The sequence below is a fragment of the Pleurodeles waltl genome, chromosome 4_2 (genome assembly GCF_031143425.1).
Source record: "Pleurodeles waltl isolate 20211129_DDA chromosome 4_2, aPleWal1.hap1.20221129, whole genome shotgun sequence".
Classification (NCBI taxonomy): Eukaryota; Metazoa; Chordata; class Amphibia; order Caudata; family Salamandridae; genus Pleurodeles; species Pleurodeles waltl.
Window position 1 is genome coordinate 293,469,243 of NC_090443.1, and position 17,673 is coordinate 293,486,915.

The following is a 17,673-nucleotide window of genomic DNA, read 5'->3' on the forward strand; positions in this document are numbered from 1 at the left end:
GAAGCCGGAGTCGCTGGAGGCGGAGGTGTGATGGTCGGGCTAACCTTCCACGTCGGACGGCGCCGAGAGTCCCCGTGGCATTGATAAGACTTCGAAGATTTGGAAGAAGACTCTCTACGATGACGCTTTTCCTTCCTTTTCTTGGAACGGGCCAGGAATAACTTTGCCTCCCTCTCCTTAAGTGCCTTAGGATTCATGCTTTGACACGATCCGCATGACTCGACCTCATGGTCGGAACTAAGGCACCATAAACAATTTTCATGGGGGTCCGTGACCGACATCCGACCCCCACGCTGGTTAAAAGGTTTAAAGCCAGTTTTTCTCGGCTGGGACATTGTAACACCGAAGTGCAACTGTAGCTCCCTATCAGCCTTGAAGAAAAAACGTTACTCGAAGGCACGGAAAAAAGGGAACTGACGTCTGCACGTCGACTAGGGCTTCTTATTGCCTGGATGACGTCATACGGCGTCGCGTGGAGTCGGGCAATTGTGACGTCATTGTCGACGTGCAGAGGTAGAAGAAAATTTGTGTCGAAGATGGCGCGTGGGGAGAATTCTTTAGGTGAGGAATCCACAGGTAGGTGTATCCATCAGAAATGCTTTCTGTTTAAATAACCTGAAAGTACTTTTGCAAGAATGTCTTTAATCAACAGAAGAATGCAGAGAACGCTAGAGAAGCTGAGGGCAGCAAATATGGCACTGCATCGTATGTATTATTGAAGCAGGCAATAGTCAATGGTGTAGCACATTACTCTGCATGCAGATGCAACACTAACCCACCAATTGGCACTTCTGTAGAAAAGTTAACGTCAAGCATGCTATGGATGCCCAAAATGCTCATCACAGGCTTCAAATCATTGTTTAATTTGAGTCGGTGGTTTCCACTTACTTTTGAAGACAGGCCCTTATGACAGTCTGCCACATGGTGGTGCTCTTTGTCTAATTTAGAGATGCGCCCACTAACAGTTGTTTTTAATTAAATACACATTAAAAGACTAATAACTGCCACTTAAAGACAACTGTATAGCTTTGGAGGCCTGGAATAGTCTGAATTGTCAAACATGTAGGAGTGTGATGGTAAATAGTTGCACTGGTAGCACTGGTAGGGGCAATAAGTGGGACAACCTTCAGTGGCCTCATGCCAAGGGCCCTGGGACTTAATGTTTTACAAAATAAGCACAGCTTCAAATCAACCAACAAGTATTCGATTCTAGTGGTAAGAGGTGGCTCCATGAGGTGAGAGACACCGCTATGTTTTAATACAACGACAAAGTGTTTTAAAACAGGCTTTTATTCCACAAGGAAGGAAATACAGTAAAGAACAACTGATAATAGGCAAAAAAAGAATGTGAGAATAAAATCCAAATGGCTCCATCCCCCCTCCCTCTACTGTGGTCACGCAAGTTAAAGAGTTTTCAGTTCTGATTCTGTCTACACTCCTGTACACCCCCAGACAGTGGAAAGAGGCCAGACCACCTCCTTCCCACATACTACTCTCCTGTCAGGACAGTGGCCGACTGTCTCACTTGGATTTTGAACTACGATCTCTGCTGCGGTCCCGGCTTCTTTTGTGACTCCGACTTCGGCTGCGGGAGCGTGACCTGTGGCTGCGACGCTTCTCTCGTGACTTGGAGCGGGTTCTTCTCTTTCGATCTCTGGAGGATGATCTTGAGCGGTGCCTTCGGCGGTCTCGAGAACGAGATCTGGGTAAAGCAAAAGAACCACACCATAAAAACAATGTTTGACACACAACATTTGCAAGCAACAGCGTTGTTCAGTTAAAGGATATGTTACCTGTAACTGGTTCTCAATACTAGCACCGTGCAGTTAAAGAAAATGTTACCTGTAACCAGTTCTCAAAATGAATATCACCCAAAGATTCACCAATTTTCAGCTCCAGACATCTGCTAGATAATACTCTGTGTCGGATTGGCAAGGCGGGAATTCGGCCGGTGGCCAAAGGGACTGTGACTGACGAGAGCTAGTTGGCAGTGTTTTATAATCAATGAATAAAGCAGCTCCACATACCTGGGCAGATTTTGCTAACCAATAGAGTGAAATTTCCATACTGAACTAGCTCAGTAGCCATGCTGCCAAAGTCAGGGAGGAGAGATTGAGGTGAACCATCTGGCCTCCGAATTTCGTTAGAGGACCTGTTCTCAATGGCAGCTTAAGATGTGAACGCTCTGACCAGTGAAGATGGTCTGTGAACCACCATTGACGTGGCCACCACGGAGCAATCAAGATCATTCTGGCTCATAGAATGGATAGGAAAAAGGATTTTCCTGTTAGAAAAACCCTCACCCACCAGGGTTACACCCTGGTGGCATGCTTCATCATTGGATTTCTTCCCATTCCGCTATGGAGCGGGGCGTGCTATGACCTACGGGATACGTGGGAGCACTGATGTAGTCTCATCAATGTGAATCACAGGAGGGATAGGAGTGGTGGGGTCTTGGGTGAGTTAAAAATACCGGTCTCCTAGTAATTCCAATGATTTAATAGGTCTTTTGGAGGAAGTATGATTATAAAGTGGGCTGCAGAAGTGGGGGGTGTACTGTACCAGACTTCCGAGTCTGCATGTTTCGGAGCCTTACCCCTAGGCTCCTCTTCAGGACCAAAGTGGACTCCCTGGTGCCACTCCTAGTTTGACTACCTCCAACGAAAGCATAAATAATACATGCTCAGTGATATGGTGCAATTCACCTAACTAGTGTGGTGTCATAGGATGATACCTATCGTTTATAGTGTCTGTCATTGATACCTGTGGAAATACAAGAGAGGCATAGTTATCATAGCTCCCATTTGTAATGAGCTGGTATATATGTTGCTTGTGGGTGTGGTGCCACCTATTTGTAAACTGCACCCCACTAGTGGGAAACGGCACTCATGAATATCAGGAATGAGAGACCACACTACTCTCACAATCAACAATACAAGACATACTACATTGAACATTTTTAAACATGTACACATGTGAAACACACCAAACAGCACACGTGTGGTGAATACGTAACCTACTCTGCAGTATTTGGACTCTCATATAATAGCTCCTATGGGAGGGGTGTGTGCTTGTAGTCACATTCTAAAGATTTGGCAACGTTTTAGAATTGATTCATCTTACTGTATCTGTAGTGCGATGTAAACAATACTCAAAAGGCACTTCCTCAAAGCGACACTCCTGCTCTGTACCTAATGCTCACCTTCCTGGGGTCTGAATCTTGAATGCTCACATGGAAGTAAAGTTTAAATGTGCAGCTGCTCTTGTATCTCGGCGTGCTCAAGCATGCAGCACTAGACCGCTAACTTCCCCAAGATGGCAGCCTCCTGTGGAACAAAAGGGGGTCCGCGAGGACCCTAAAAGTAGGTATCCTTTGTGGGTGACCGTAATTGCACAGAGATCATTAGGGCTTCATGGGCTTACAGAGGCACAACTGGGGATTCCCTTATCATTTGGGAGTTTCTTTCCTGTGTTTAACAAAGGGTTACTCGTTCCCTTCTTATAGTGATGGTGCCGTATATGTGCGTGGCTAATACTTGATGATGGGTTTGCTCTTTGTGACACTATGGAATGTAAAGGAATGAGATGGATATAGGACCTTTTGCGCTGCTTAAGTGTATAATTTTAGGAGATGTGTATCCGACTAAAGATTAAAGTGATGTAAATACTTCGTCAGCTGGCTCCAAGGTATGTTCTCATTGAGGCCAATTTGGTGTGTGCGTAATTTATAGAGCCCTCGTTGTTCTTTTCCGAACAGTGTAGACTCACAATTAATCTCTTTATGGTGTTCTAGGATAACCCACTGGTAATCCTCCACTGTGTGTGCTTTCTCTTTGAAATGAGTGGGCATTTTAGTCGTAGCCAGTCCACATTTCAGGTTACTCTGCTGTTTGCAGATGCGAGTCTTAACCTTGCGGGTGGTCATCCCCACATAATATAGGTTGCATGGACAAGTGATCATGTATACTGCTTGCTGGATGTTACAACTGGAGAAGTCTCTTATGTCCCATGTTGTGCTGTTGTTACAGGTGACCTGTTTAGTGACCTTTGTTAGATGGCACACACTACAGTTCCCACATGGATAATGTCCATTGGGTAGTGGTAGGTAGTTGATATCATCTGGTTTACTCGAAGATGGCGGGTGCATACAATCATATCTCTAAGACTCTTTCCCCATTTATGTGAAAATATGGGTTTGGGAATATTTAATGAGCCACTATTGAGGATGCGCCAATGTTTGTTGATGATCTTGCTTACTTGATTGTAGCCTATGTTAAATGTTGTGATACATATCTGTCTTTCCTCCTTCTCTTTTTGGGAAGGGGTGTCCAGAAGGGTTTCTCTGTGGTTACTGCTTCATGGCTCAGTTGATTATTCTCAGGGGGTATTTCCTAGCCTCAAGTTTAGATGCTAGACTCTGGGCTCGTTTTTTGTAACCTGATATCTCTGAGCAATTCCTTCTCAATCTGAGAAATTGTCCAAACAGTAGGTTCTCTCTCAAATGGTGGGGGTGAGGACTATCAAACAGGAGTAAACAGTTTTGGGCTATTGGTTATTCATGGGTGGTTGTTTTAAATGTTAGTGGCTATAATGTTTAAATCCAGGAAGACCAAATATTCCTTGCTTATTGTGTGAGTGAATTGCAAGAACCGTCCTGTCTGTTTAACCACTCTAAAAAAATGTCACCACTTGTGCCTCATCCCCTTTCCAGAAAACCAATATGTCATCAATGTATCTTTTCCACAATACTATGTTGTCGCTGTATGGATTAGTGGGGTTTAGGATTCTCTCTTTCTCTAGATGATGGACATAGAGACCAGCCAGACTCTGAACAAAGGTGATTCCCATGCTGGTCCTGTGTTTCTGAAAGAATACATTTTTCTAGAACTCAAAAAACATTTTGGTTAGGGCCCAGAAACAACACTCCATTACCACATTCCGTGTGTTTGGTAGTCCCAATCTAAGTCAAAGATAACTTCCTCAGTTATGTGTAATGTGTCAGGGTGGGGTAGACTAGTGTATAGGCTTTCCACATCCAGTCCTATTAGGATCTCATTTTCTGGATTAAAAAGTCTGTCTTTCAAAAGACACAGTACTTCCCTTCTATTTGTAAGGTAGGCATCTGTGTTTTGGACTAGGGGTCTTAAAAACGGGAGAGAGGTTCCAAAATAGAATTGATATCTGATACTATGTGTCTACCAGGAGGTGATTCAAGGTTTTTGTGAATTTTGGGGATAGTGTAGAAATAAAGAGTTACTGGATTTTTATTAATTAGGAAATCTCCTTCTTTCTGCGAAATCCAGTTGTCCCCTAAAGCTTGCGCCACCATACGGGGGATCTTCGTCTTAAGAAATCAGTAGGGTCCTCCCTGAGTTTTTTGTAGATTATTGTAGATTTTTCGTAGATATTTCGTAGATCATTGTGCCATTGATCCTCGAGACATTCCTGAAGAGGACACATGTGGAGACATGCATTTAGAGTCAGGAAGATGCTTGAAGCCATGGAACCGAGGAGAGATTACACTGCTCTCACTGTGGAATGAGAGACTTTCATGAGAGAGTGATACTTCTGATGGATTGATAACAGTCACTCATACGAAGGGCACACTCTTGATTGGCTGGTGTCGATGGAGTTCACCAAATAATGCGGCACCTGAACAGGAGTAAACGTTGACTTGGCATGGTTGATATGAGCCCTAGTCATTGCAGGAGATTGCTTGTCCACTGGTAATGAAGGCGTGGTTCCTGAGGATCCAATGCTTTGATGAGCCAATTGTTTAGACAGGGGTAGGCGAAGATTAAATGGTTCTTTAGGTGGGCAAGCTACCACCACCATGCACTTTGAAAATGTTATGAGTGCTGGCTTTAGGCCAAATGGAAGCATTTTGTGTTGATAATGATATTGAACCACCACAAACCTCAAGAACTTGCAATGCTTCTTGGCTATTGGAATATGGAAGCACACATCTTGAAGGTCTATGGAGCAGAGGCAATCTCCCTGATGTAACTGGGGATAGATCTGATGTAGTACCAGCATTCAAAACATTTCAAGCCAAATCCACTTGTTATCTCATTTCAAGACCATAATGGGTCTGAACTTGTTTTTGGAACCTCTCTTCTTTACTAGAAAGTATCAAGAGAAAATGCCTGTTCCCTGTTTGAGAGGAACAGTCTATACTGCTTCCTTCTAGAGAAGGATGTTGATTTCCGATCGCATCTGCAGATGTTGACTGGATGGCTTTGGTGGTATATTCGGCAGAGAACTTGAGAACCTGAGACATTACCCATTTCAAACAATAACCAGTAGCAAGGTGTCTTTTGTGATGTGTTGCCACTCTACCAGAAAATGTGAAATGCTTCCCTCTACTGGAGTGGGTAACAGAAGAGTGAGAAGGAAAGATTCACTCTTTTGAGCCTGCTGTGGGCTTTCCTGTCTGTAGGCTGCTGGTTGTTCCTCCCTTGAGGTTCTTTACTCTGTTGTTGCTGGTAAGGTCTGTGCTGCTGAGATTACTAGTGATCTTGATACCAGTGAGGGGTTAGACTCCTCTGGGAGTAGAAACACTGCTGGTAGGACTTGTAAGGCCCTTTCTGTTCTTTTAGCCTTTCTAGGCCCACTGCCTTGAGTGTTTCCATTTTAGATACCATCTGAGCCAGTAATCATCTGGGTGGCTGACGAAGAGTGTTGGTCTAGAGAATGGCAGATTTAGGATTCTTTGCTTTCACTCATTTTGTAGGGCAGTGAGTCTAAGCCAGGAGTGCTTAGGCAATGCCACACCATGACAAAATTCATGTGCTGCGAGCAAGGAGTCAGTTGCGATGCTGAGGATCTGATTTGAGACCATCATTCCTTCACTGACGACTTCCAAGAACTTCTTCTGCCCCATAAGGTTGTATCATATCTTCCCAGAAGAGTCACTGCACTCGCTGCCTACATGGATGCTGCAGCCTTACTGTAGGCACTGCGGCCCACTGAGTCCATTTTGTTGCTCTCCATGTCAGGAGGCAAAGAAGACAAAGGAGTGGTGTAGGAAGTTGGCTCTGTATGCACTATTTCAAAGTAAGGAATAGTATGCACAGAGTCCAAGGGTTCCCCTTAGAGGTAAGATAGTGGCAAAAAGAGATAATAATAATGCTCTATTTTGTGGTAGTGTGGTCGAGCAGTAGGCTTATCAAAGGAGTAGTGTTGAGCATTTGTTGTACATACACACAGGCAATAAATGAGGAACACATACTCAGAGACAATTCCAGGCCAATAGGTTTTTGAATAGAAAAATATATTTTCTTAGTTTATTTTAAGAACCACAGGTTCAAATTCTACATGTAATACTTTGCATGAAAGGTATTGCAGGTAAGTACTTTAGGAACTTTGAATAATCACAATAGCATATATAATTTTCAAATAAAACACATATAGCTATTTTAAAACTAGACAGTGCAATTTTCAACAGTTCCTGGGGGAGGTAAGTATTTGTTAGTTTTTGTAGGTAAGTAAACCACCTACGGGGTTCAAGTTTGGGTCCAAGGTAGCCCACCGTTGGGGGTTCAGAGCAACCCCAAAGTTACCACACCAGCATCTCAGGGCCGGTCAGGTGCAGAGTTCAAAGTGGTGCCCAAAACACATAGGCTTCAATGGAGAAGGGGGTGCCCCGGTTCCAGTCTGCCAGCAGGTAAGTACCCGCGTCTTCGGAGGGCAGACCAGGGGGGTTTTGTAGGGCACCGGGGGGGGGACACAAGTTAACACAGAAAGTACACCCTCAGCAGCACGGGGCGGCCGGGTGCAGTGTGCAAACACACGTCGGGTTTGTAATAGGAATCAATGGGAGACCAAGGGGTCTCTTCAGCGATGCAGGCAGGCAAGGGGGGGGGGGGCTCCTCGGGGTAGCCACCACCTGGGCAAGGGAGAGGGCCTCCTGGGGGTCACTCCTACGGGTGCAGGGTCTTTTCCAGGCGTCGGGATCTGAGAGTCAGGCAGTCGCAGTCAGGGGGAGCCTCGGGATTCCCTCTGCAGGCATCGCTGTGGGGGCTCTGGGGTGACAACTTTGGTTACTCACAGTCTCGGAGTCGCCGGAGGGTCCTCCCTGAAGTGTTGTTTCTCCACCAGTCGAGTCGGGGTCGCCGGGTGCAGGGTTGCAAGTCTCACGCTTCTGGCGGGAAACGCTGTTGCCTTTAAGTTGCTCCTTTGGAAACAAAGTTGCAGTCTTGGGTGAACAGGGCCGCTGTTCTCGGGAGTTTCTTGGTCCTTTTAGAGCAGGGCAGTCCTCTGAGGATTCAGAGGTCGCTGGTCCTGGGGAAAGCGTCGCTGGAGCAGTTTTCTTGCGAAGGGGGAGACAGGCCGGTAGAGCTGGGGCCAAGGCAGTTGGTGTCTCAGTCTTCTCTGCAGGGTTTTTCAGCTCAGCAGTCCTCTTCTTCTTAGGTTGCAGGAATCTGATTTCCTAGGTTCAGGGGAGCCCCTAAATACAAGATTTAGGGGTGTGTTTAGGTCAAGGAGGGCAGTAGCCAATGGCTACTAGCCCTGAGGGTGGCTACACCCTCTTTGTGCCTCCTCCCAAGGGGAGGGGGTCACATTCCTATCCCTATTGGGGGGATCCTCCATCTGCAAGATGGAGGATTCCTAAAAGTCAGAGTCACTTCAGCTCAGGTTGCCTTAGGGGCTGTCCTGACTGGCCAGTGACTCCTCCTTGTTTTTCTCATTATCTCCTCCGGCCTTGCTGCCAAAAGTGGGGCCGTGGCCGGAGGGGGCGGGCAACTCTACTAGCTGGAATGCCCTGTGGTGCTGGAACAAAGGGGGTGAGCCTTTGAGGCTCACCGCCAGGTGTTACAGCTCCTGCCTGGGGGAGGTGATAGCATCTCCACCCAGTGCAGGCTTTGTTACTAGCCACAGAGTGACAAGGGCACTCTCCCCATGTGGCCAGCAACATGTCTCGAGTGTGGCAGGCTGCTAAAACCAGTCAGCCTACACAGGTAGTTGGTTAAGGTTTCAGGGGGCACCTCTAAGGTGCCCTCTGGGGTGTATTTCACAATAAAATGTACACTGGCATCAGTGTGCATTTATTGTGCTGAGAAGTTTGATACCAAACTTCCCAGTTTTCAGTGCAGCCATTATGGTGCTGTGGAGTTCGTGCATGACAGACTCCCAGACCATATACTCTTATGGCTACCCTGCACTTACAATGTCTAAGGTTTGGCTTAGACACTGTAGGGGCACAGTGCTCATGCACTGGTGCCCTCACCTATGGTATAGTGCACCCTGCCTTAGGGCTGTAAGGCCTGCTAGAGGGGTGACTTATTTATACTGCATAGGCAGTGTGAGGTTGGCATGGCACCCTGAGGGGAGTGCCATGTCGACTTACTCGTTTTGTCCTCACCAGCACACACAAGCTGGCAAGCAGTGTGTCTGTGCTGAGTGAGGGGTCCCCAGGGTGGCATAAGATATGCTGCAGCCCTTAGAGACCTTCCCTGGCATCAGGGCCCTTGGTACAAGGGGTACCAGTTACAAGGGACTTACCTGGATGCCAGGGTGTGCCAATTGTGAAAACAAAAGTACAGGTTAGGGAAAGAACACTGGTGCTGGGGCCTGGTTAGCAGGCCTCAGCACACTTTCAATTCATAGCATCAGCAAAGGCAAAAAGTAAGGGGGTAACCATGCCAAGGAGGCATTTCCTTACAAGTGGTAGCATGGTGTTTCGCTATCACGACCACAGAGTCTGGAGGTGGGTCGGAGCGGAGAAAGAGAGGATCCTGTTCAGGAGGTCGATATTTTTTCTGCAGTCTGGATCGTGCAGACTTAATGAAGGCTGGTGTTAGGAATAGTTCCATTGCTGGTTCTAAAAGTCCATACACTAATGGAAGCAGAGACCATGACACAGACGTGGTGAAGAGTCTTAAATATGACCGAAGTGAAAGCAGTTGGGAAAGACATTGGTATAATAAGCTTTGCAGCACCTCTCACCAGGACCTCTTGGAAGGTGGTGATGTCATCCATTGTGGAGATTTGCGCAGACGGTGAGTCTGTTAATGTTGGCAAATATCTTACTGTGGAAGTGGAAGAAGAGTAACAGGAATGATGTTTAGATCTTATTTGTGATCTTGAGCGTGATCTAGAAGAATGATGATGACAAGAGCACCTTGCAGATGGACACGATGAAGAATGCCAGGATCTGTGGCTTCTACAGTGGTACAAATGATGACACATCCTTGAACGCGATCTACGGGGAGAGGCTGATGACCTCGGGAGAGGAACCTCCATAGGTGGAACTGCTGCTGATGGAAGACGTGCTGGAAGAGCAGACTGTTAAGGTGGTGGTGGATGTGATGCTGGCAGAGGAGTAGGAGAATCTGACAATAATACTGGTGAAGGAAAGCGGATTCTGGAATATTCAGTCAAGAGATGTAGAAATGCATTCCTGCTTCCTTCTTTGCTCATGTAGTGATGCCCTCTATGTTGATACACTGCCAAACATTGACCTCCTCCTATGCCTTGACCGGCTCCTCGCTATCGATCTAGGCCTCTGCCTCAATGACAACCTTCTTGGAGGTAGACGTATCTTTGACACTGACCTACTCTGTCTTGACGTCGACCTTCAGCTCTTTTTTGACATCGACCCAGCTCTCGCCGGAGAACAAGTAGGTGCAGTACCTTGTCTTGATGTCGATCCTCTCGATGTCTACCTGGAATAACAGTTTTTGGGCTGAACTCTTTTCGGACCTTTCACGCCTGGGGTCCTTGGTGGCCCTGGTAGCCTGCGTCGTTCTTCAGTGCCATGTAGGCAAATCTCTCTCTGGGAGTGCACCTTGAAAACTTTTTGCAGTGGTGGCATCTGTCAGGAACATGGCTCTGTGGAAGGCAAACAGTACAGCCTTTGTGATGGTCTGACTTGGCCTTTTTTCTCCCACAGGCAGGGCACTTGTCAAATAAAGAAGGCATTTTAATTGACAAAATACTACACTTTTCTGTCAGAAAAAGGTAGAAAATGTAAGTGAAAGATGAAAACGTAGAATAATGTGGCTGTCACAAAACTTCACTGGAGAATTGGGAAGAGAAAAAGCCTGAAAGGCTAAGCTCAGTTCTCCAAGATCCTGTCACCAGGAGCCGGTAAAAAGAACCGAAGCAACTGCCACCTACTGGGTATGCTGGGATACTGGTGGGCCCTTAAAGGCACAGACACAGTGTTAAGCCTATGGGCTACACTGCCCTACTATCCTTCATCTCTTTACTTTTACCAAAAAAAAGGGTTTATGAAAGAGATTAAAGATGTCCTACAGAGTATTTTTAAATTACATATACATCTATAGGTTTCTTCACCCTTTTAAAAATACATTGTGAGTAATTTAGCAATTGCAGCCTGTTCCTATAAGCTTCATAATGTTTTCCTCTTACGTGACTCTGCAGGCCTTCCCAAAGAAAGGTGAACAGCTACACCTAATACGATATACTATGGAAAAGTGCTCCAGAATCCTGAGTTCATGGGCAGGACAATTCAGTGCTTATAACTATTAATGGAGATCCCCTAAGAGAGAACTAATTTTAAGGGCAACAGAGCATACCAGAGCAAGACCAACCAGATGGCGTTATCAGCGTGAACTCTGGAGTGAATGAGCTCATGTGCAGCTGATTTCAGCGGATTTATGGATGAAAAGTTATATTATTCTTTTCACTTGGCAAAGGTGAAAATTTGCCGCCTGTAAAGATTTGTTCACATAAAGAACTAATAAGGAAACCTAGAGATTTAACTGTAGCAGAGGGGATGGCGAGAGGCTGATTTCCATAAGCTTCTTGAAGAGGTCTGGGCTGATCCTTCTATTGCATTTGAGAGATACAATTAGAAAGGCAGTTTTATGAGGAACTAATTTCAGGCAGTTTTCAGTCACCCAGGCAAATATCCATTCCATGACCCTTTGGAGTGTAGGTACATCTAGTAATGAAGAGTGTTTTAAATAGAGCTGTGTATCGTCCGCCTACTGGTGTAATTTAATTCCTAAGGGCTTGATTTAAAGTTAGGCAAAAGGGTTACTCAGTCACAATGAGAAGGACATCCGTCCTCCTTATTACAAGTGCCTTAGGATACAAGGAACTTGTGAGAAGGCAGATAAGATATCTGTCACATTTATATTGGAGAACTAAAGTTACAGGTAAGTAACTAATTTTCTTACTCCAGTATTGATACTTTCATAGATTTACATGCTTGAATCAGAGTAGTAAGCAGTATTGATGTGCATTGTATTATGCATCTATCTTGTTCAATAAAACGTTAATCGCATGATAAAATACACCTATGCCTAGAAAAATTTCTAAACATAATAGGCAAAAGTGTAATGAGAATTAGGCATGCATTTCAAACGTCTTTGTGATCGGCAATGTGCATACCTGAAATTAGGATGGTGGGATAAAAGATGTAGCTCACCTTCACTGTAAAAGATTCCTGAGGACTGCTTGGCCCACCGCTATCTCTCCTTGAGATAATGCTTCCAAGCAGTAATGTCTAGTAAAAGTATGGCAGCTCTTCCAAGTTGCTGCTCTACAAATGTCTTGAAGCGGTACACCTGCAAACAACGCTGCTGAAGGGGAACCTGCCCGCGTTGAGTGAACATCTGCCTGTGTGTGCAGTGGCTTGCCTGCCGCCTGATGGCAAAATTGAATTGCTGAAGAAATCCATCTAGCAATGCTCTGTTTAGAGAGCTGTTGACCCCGTCTGGGTGCGCTGAAAGCGACAAAAAATTGACTGGTTTCGCGAAATGGTTTAGTCCTGTCTAAATAGAATTTATTACATCTTTTAATGTCTAAAGAATGTAATGCCTTCTGCACTGGAGTTGTAGGATTTGGAAAGAATGTCCTGAAAACTAAGGGCTCATTCAAATGAAAATCCGAGGGGACCTTTGGAATGAAATGCAGATTAGTGTGCAAGATTATTCTATCATTTTTAATCTGTAAAAACGTATCCTGTATGGAAGGTGCGTGCATCTCACGGACACCCCTGGTTGATGTCAATGCAATAAGGAGGGCAACTTTCCAGGAAAGGAATTTCGTAGAAGCTCTATGGATTGGCTCAAATGGCTGCTTCATAAGTTGTGCGAGAACAATATTTAAATTCCAGGAGGAAGGAGGAGGTCTGAATGGTGGAAACACTCTGAAAAGCCCCTTCAGAAACCGTTTAATCAACCTAGAGGACCATAACAAAGGTGAAGAGTCTGAGCGTCTATAAGATGCAATCGCTGCCACGTGAACCTTTACGGAGGATTGCGCAAGCCCTGAGTGTGCTAAATGTAGCAAATAAGGCAATATCTGTTCCGGTGATGAAGAAAGGGGAATCACTTTGTTGCTGATGACACCACAAACAAAATCCTTTCCACCAAGTCTTGTTGGTGCTAATTGCTCTGGCTTTGGACATAATATCTCTGCACTCCTGCAGAATGTTTAGGTGTGCAAACTCACGGTGCTCAGGAGCCATGCTGATAACTGTATTAATTGAGGATTCGGATGTAAGATATGTTTGTTGTTCATTGTTAGCAGATGTGGAGATATTCTTAGTGAGACGCAAGGCTTCACTGACAGGAGAAAAAGTACAGTGAATCAATGTTGACGAGGCCAGTACGGGGCTATTAATATTAGCGTGCATGGTTCTCTCTTCATCTTCGTTAGGACTCTCGGGATCAAAGGAATTGGCGGAAAAGCGTATGCAAAGATTCCTGACTCTGCAAAACTCATTCCCCCATGATCCCCTCTGGTGATGCCAGCTTGCGTAATATCGGTATTTGGCATTTGAGCGGCTGGCAAAGGTCGAGGTTGGGTGTTCCCCACTGAGAAGAAATGTGGTTGACCGTGGACTGGTCCAGTTCCCATTCGTGACATATTGACTTTTGCCTGCTGAGCGAGTCTGCTATCCTGTTCTGGATGCCTGGAAGGTGAACTGTTGTGAGGAGTATGCCATGCTGTACAGCCCAGAGAGGAAGAGATCTAGTGCCTTTGCCTCACGGTTTGTTGAGGTAATGCATGGTAGTGGTGCTGTCTGTTCTTATTACCAATTCTGAACCGGCAATCTTTGGGAGGAAAGCCTGTAAAGCTAGACGGACCGCTTTGAGCTCTAGCAGATTGATGTACATTGTTTGCAACTCCGGTGGCCATTTGCCACTTATCTGTAGGTCTTGTAAAACCACTCACCAACCCTCCAGAGAGGCATCTGTGTTGATTGTCCATGGGGCTGGGCGATGAAGAAAAGATAGACCGATAGAAAGATGATGTCCCCGAGACCACCACACCAGTGCCTTGGTGATTGCTGGAGTATTTTTTTTATCTGATCTACGAAGCTTCCTGAAACCTGGAGCCATTGCAGATTGATCTGCTCTTGCAGGGGGTGGATTTTGAGTCTGCAGAGAGGAGCTAGAGGTATGCAACTAGGACATCATCCCCAATAAGGACTTGTACAGGCGTATTGAAATGTATTCTTTTCTCTGTATTGATTTTGCTAGAGTTAGCAGTTTCTGTTGTCTTTCTACAGTGGGGCAGGCCATAGGGATTGAGTGTCCAGTATTGCCCCTAGAAAAGTGATTGTGCGTGATGGTTGAGGTTTGGATTTCTCCCAGTTGATAGGACTAAGCTGCTGAGTAAGGCAATGCACTTTCTTGTTGTCCTGCGTGCTGCCGAATAGGTGTCTGCTTTTGTCAGCCAGTCGTCTAAGGATGTGAATATTTGATTTTTTGTTCTCCTGAGAAAGGCTGCTATAGGAGCTAGGCACTAAATGAATAGTCTGGGACCTCCTCGGGGTAGCCACCACCTGGGCAATGGAGAGGACCACCTGGGGGTCTCTCCTGCACTGGAGGTCTGATCCTTCAGGTCCTGGGGGCTGCGGGTGCAGAGTCTTTACCAGGCGTCGGGTCTTTGAAGCAGGCAGTCGCGGTCAGGGGCTGTGTGGGCTCAGGGGGGTCAACTCTGGCTACTCACGGTCTCGTAGTCGCAGGGGAGTCCTCCCTGTGGTGTTTGTTCTCCACAAGTCAAGCCGGGGGCGTCGGGTGCAGAGTGCAAAGTCTCACGCTTCTGGCGGGAAACGTGTGTTTTTCAAAGTTGCTTCTTTGTTGCAAAGTTGCAGTCTTTGGTGAACAGAGCCGCTGTCCTCGGGAGTTCTTGGTTCTTCTAGATGCAGGGTAGTCCTCTGAGGCTTCAGAGGTTGCTGGACCCTGGGAACGCGTCGCTGGAGCAGTGTCTTTAGAAGTGGGGGAGACAGGCCGGTAGAGCTGGGGCCAAAGCAGTTGGTGTCTCCGTCTTCTCTGCAGGTTTTTCAGTTCAGCAGTCCTCTTCTTCTTAGATTGCAGGAATCTGAATTCCTAGGTTCTGGGGAGCACCTAAATACTCGATTTAGGGGTGTGTTTAGGTCTGGGGGGTTAGTAGCCAATGGCTTCTAGCCCTGAGGGTGGCTACACCCTCTTTGTGCCTCCTCCCTGAGGGGAGGGGGGCACATCCCTAATCCTATTGGGGGAATCCTCCATCTGCAAGATGGAGGATTTCTAAAAGTTAGAGTCACCTCAGCTCAGGACACCTTAGGGGCTGTCCTGACTGGCCAGTGGTGACTCCTTGTTTTTCTCATTATCTCCTCCGGCCTTGCCGCCAAAAGTGGGGCCGTGGCCGGAGGGGGCAGGCAACTCCACTAGCTGGAGTGCCCTGGGGTGCTGTAACAAAGGGGGTGAGCCTTTGAGGCTCACCGCCAGGTGTTACAGTCCCTGCAGGGGCAGGTGTGAAGCACCTCCACCCAGTCCAGGCTTTGTTACTAGGCAGAGTGACAAAGGCACTCTCCCCATGTGGCCAGCAACATGTCTGGTGTGTGGCAGGCTGCTAAAACTAGTCAGCCTACACGGATAGTCAGAGGTGCCCCCTGAAACCTTAACTAAGGGGCCCTCGGGGTGTATGTTACAATAAAATGTACACTGGCATCAGTGTGCATTTATTGTGCTGAGAAGTTTGATACCAAACTTCACAGTTTTCAGTGTAGCCATTATGGTGCTGTGGAGTTCGTGCATGACAGACTCCCAGACCATATACTCTTATGGCTACCCTGCACTTACAATGTCTAAGGGTTTGCTTAGACACTGTAGGGGGATAGTGCTCATGCCCTTATGCCCTCACCTATGGTATAGTGCACCCAGGGGTGACTTATCTATACTTCATAGGGAGTGTGAGGTTGGCATGGCACCCTGAGGGGAGTGCCATGTCGACGTAGTCTTTTTATCCCCACTAGCACACACAAGCTGGCAAGCAGTGTGTCTGTGCTGAGTGAGGGGTCCCCAGGGTGGCATAAGACATGCTGCAGCCCTTAGAGACCTTCCCTGGCATCAGGGCCCTTGGTACCAGGGGTACCAGTTACAAGGGACTTACCTGGATGCCAGGGTGTGACAATTGTGGAAACAAAAGTACAGGTTAGGGAAAGCACACTGGTGCTGGGGCCTGGTTAGCAGGCCTCAGCACACTTTCAAACCAAAACTTAGCATTAGCAAAGGCAAAAAGTCAGGGGGTAACCATGCCAAGGAGGAATTTCCTTACACTTCTTGAAAGGTGTTCCCATCCCTTTAATTCACCCAGTGTGTCAATTACTTTCGAATGGGAGTTACTTGATACTGAGTGGCCAAGGCCGTTGTGGGATGACAGCACGTGTTCCTTATGTGAATTAGATTTCTCAAATCGTGACCTGCTGTGGAAATGTGATTTTCCCTTCAACTCATTAGATAAAAGTAGCTAATTTGTGGCCTCATACTGCTATTTATTTGTAATATATATTTTTTTTTTTTTTTTACAAGTTGAGCAGACTAAAAGTACTTTTGTTTCAAACACACGTGGTGCTCAAATCTGCCTGCGATACTTATGACTTGGAAGTGGCAAGGCTGTCCGTAGAGATACAGCTTTTTTTTTTTTTTTAAATACAAACTTTACAAGACATTTCTGTGAATTGGTCGGTCACATTTTAATGCGTGTAACACTGCAGAGATTGTACACTTTAAGGCTGTAGGATCTGGATTTGTCAGCACCTTCCAGAATGCGTATGGAGTTATACCTTCAGCCATTTACTCAAATTTTTTTGCTTTAATTTGTGGTATTTTGCTGTTGCTATTTTGACTTTGCAGTGGCTGCCCCATCCCATTTAAAAGGAGTGAGGGAGCGCCCACCAGTCCAACTGTCACATGAACGCATGATGCAGGACTTCGGAGCAGCACTGTTGTAGGAACTTGACAAGAACTGGTCATTGTAATTTTAACCGGTTTTCAGCTGTGTGCAAATGGTTTTCTATTGCTTATGATGCCCTTTCAAACACGCACTAGAAGTGTCTTGTTTTGCAACATGTACATTCTGTGGACATTAATCTGATGATGTTCTCGATAAGGGTTCATAGCTGGAGTTGTTGTGTGAGATTGCAGCTGCTATGTGACACCTTCTATGAGCCACCCTTTGTGGATCTAGTGACTCTTGGTGCCTCAACAACTGGTACAGCACAGAATGCTGCCCCTTTGTCCATGGCTATGGCTGATACCACGGCTCACTTGTGATCCTCCACCTTTTGAACAAGGTTTTGGCGTTTTTAATGTCTGCCAAAGTGGGGTCTCTATCCTGGATTTCATCTTCAATGATGTGTTTGATGACCTCATGCAGGATTCAGATGGCCTTTAATTGACACCTTTTTCACAAATTAATTCAGCC

At 46.1% G+C, this 17,673-nt stretch overlaps 1 protein-coding gene across 3 annotated transcripts in view; it reads right to left on the bottom strand.

Moving 5' to 3' along the window:
* Positions 1 to 1,272: 1,272 nt before the first annotated feature.
* LOC138292552 (putative RNA-binding protein Luc7-like 2) overlaps positions 1,273 to 17,673 on the bottom strand; it is a 311,074-nt gene continuing 294,673 nt past the window's right edge. For all 3 annotated transcript variants that reach the window (XM_069231227.1, XM_069231228.1, XM_069231229.1), the window contains one exon: positions 1,273 to 1,702. In XM_069231227.1, the coding sequence (XP_069087328.1) occupies positions 1,522 to 1,702 (181 nt within the window). In that variant the 3' untranslated portion in view covers positions 1,273 to 1,521. The remainder of the gene's footprint in view (positions 1,703 to 17,673) is intronic.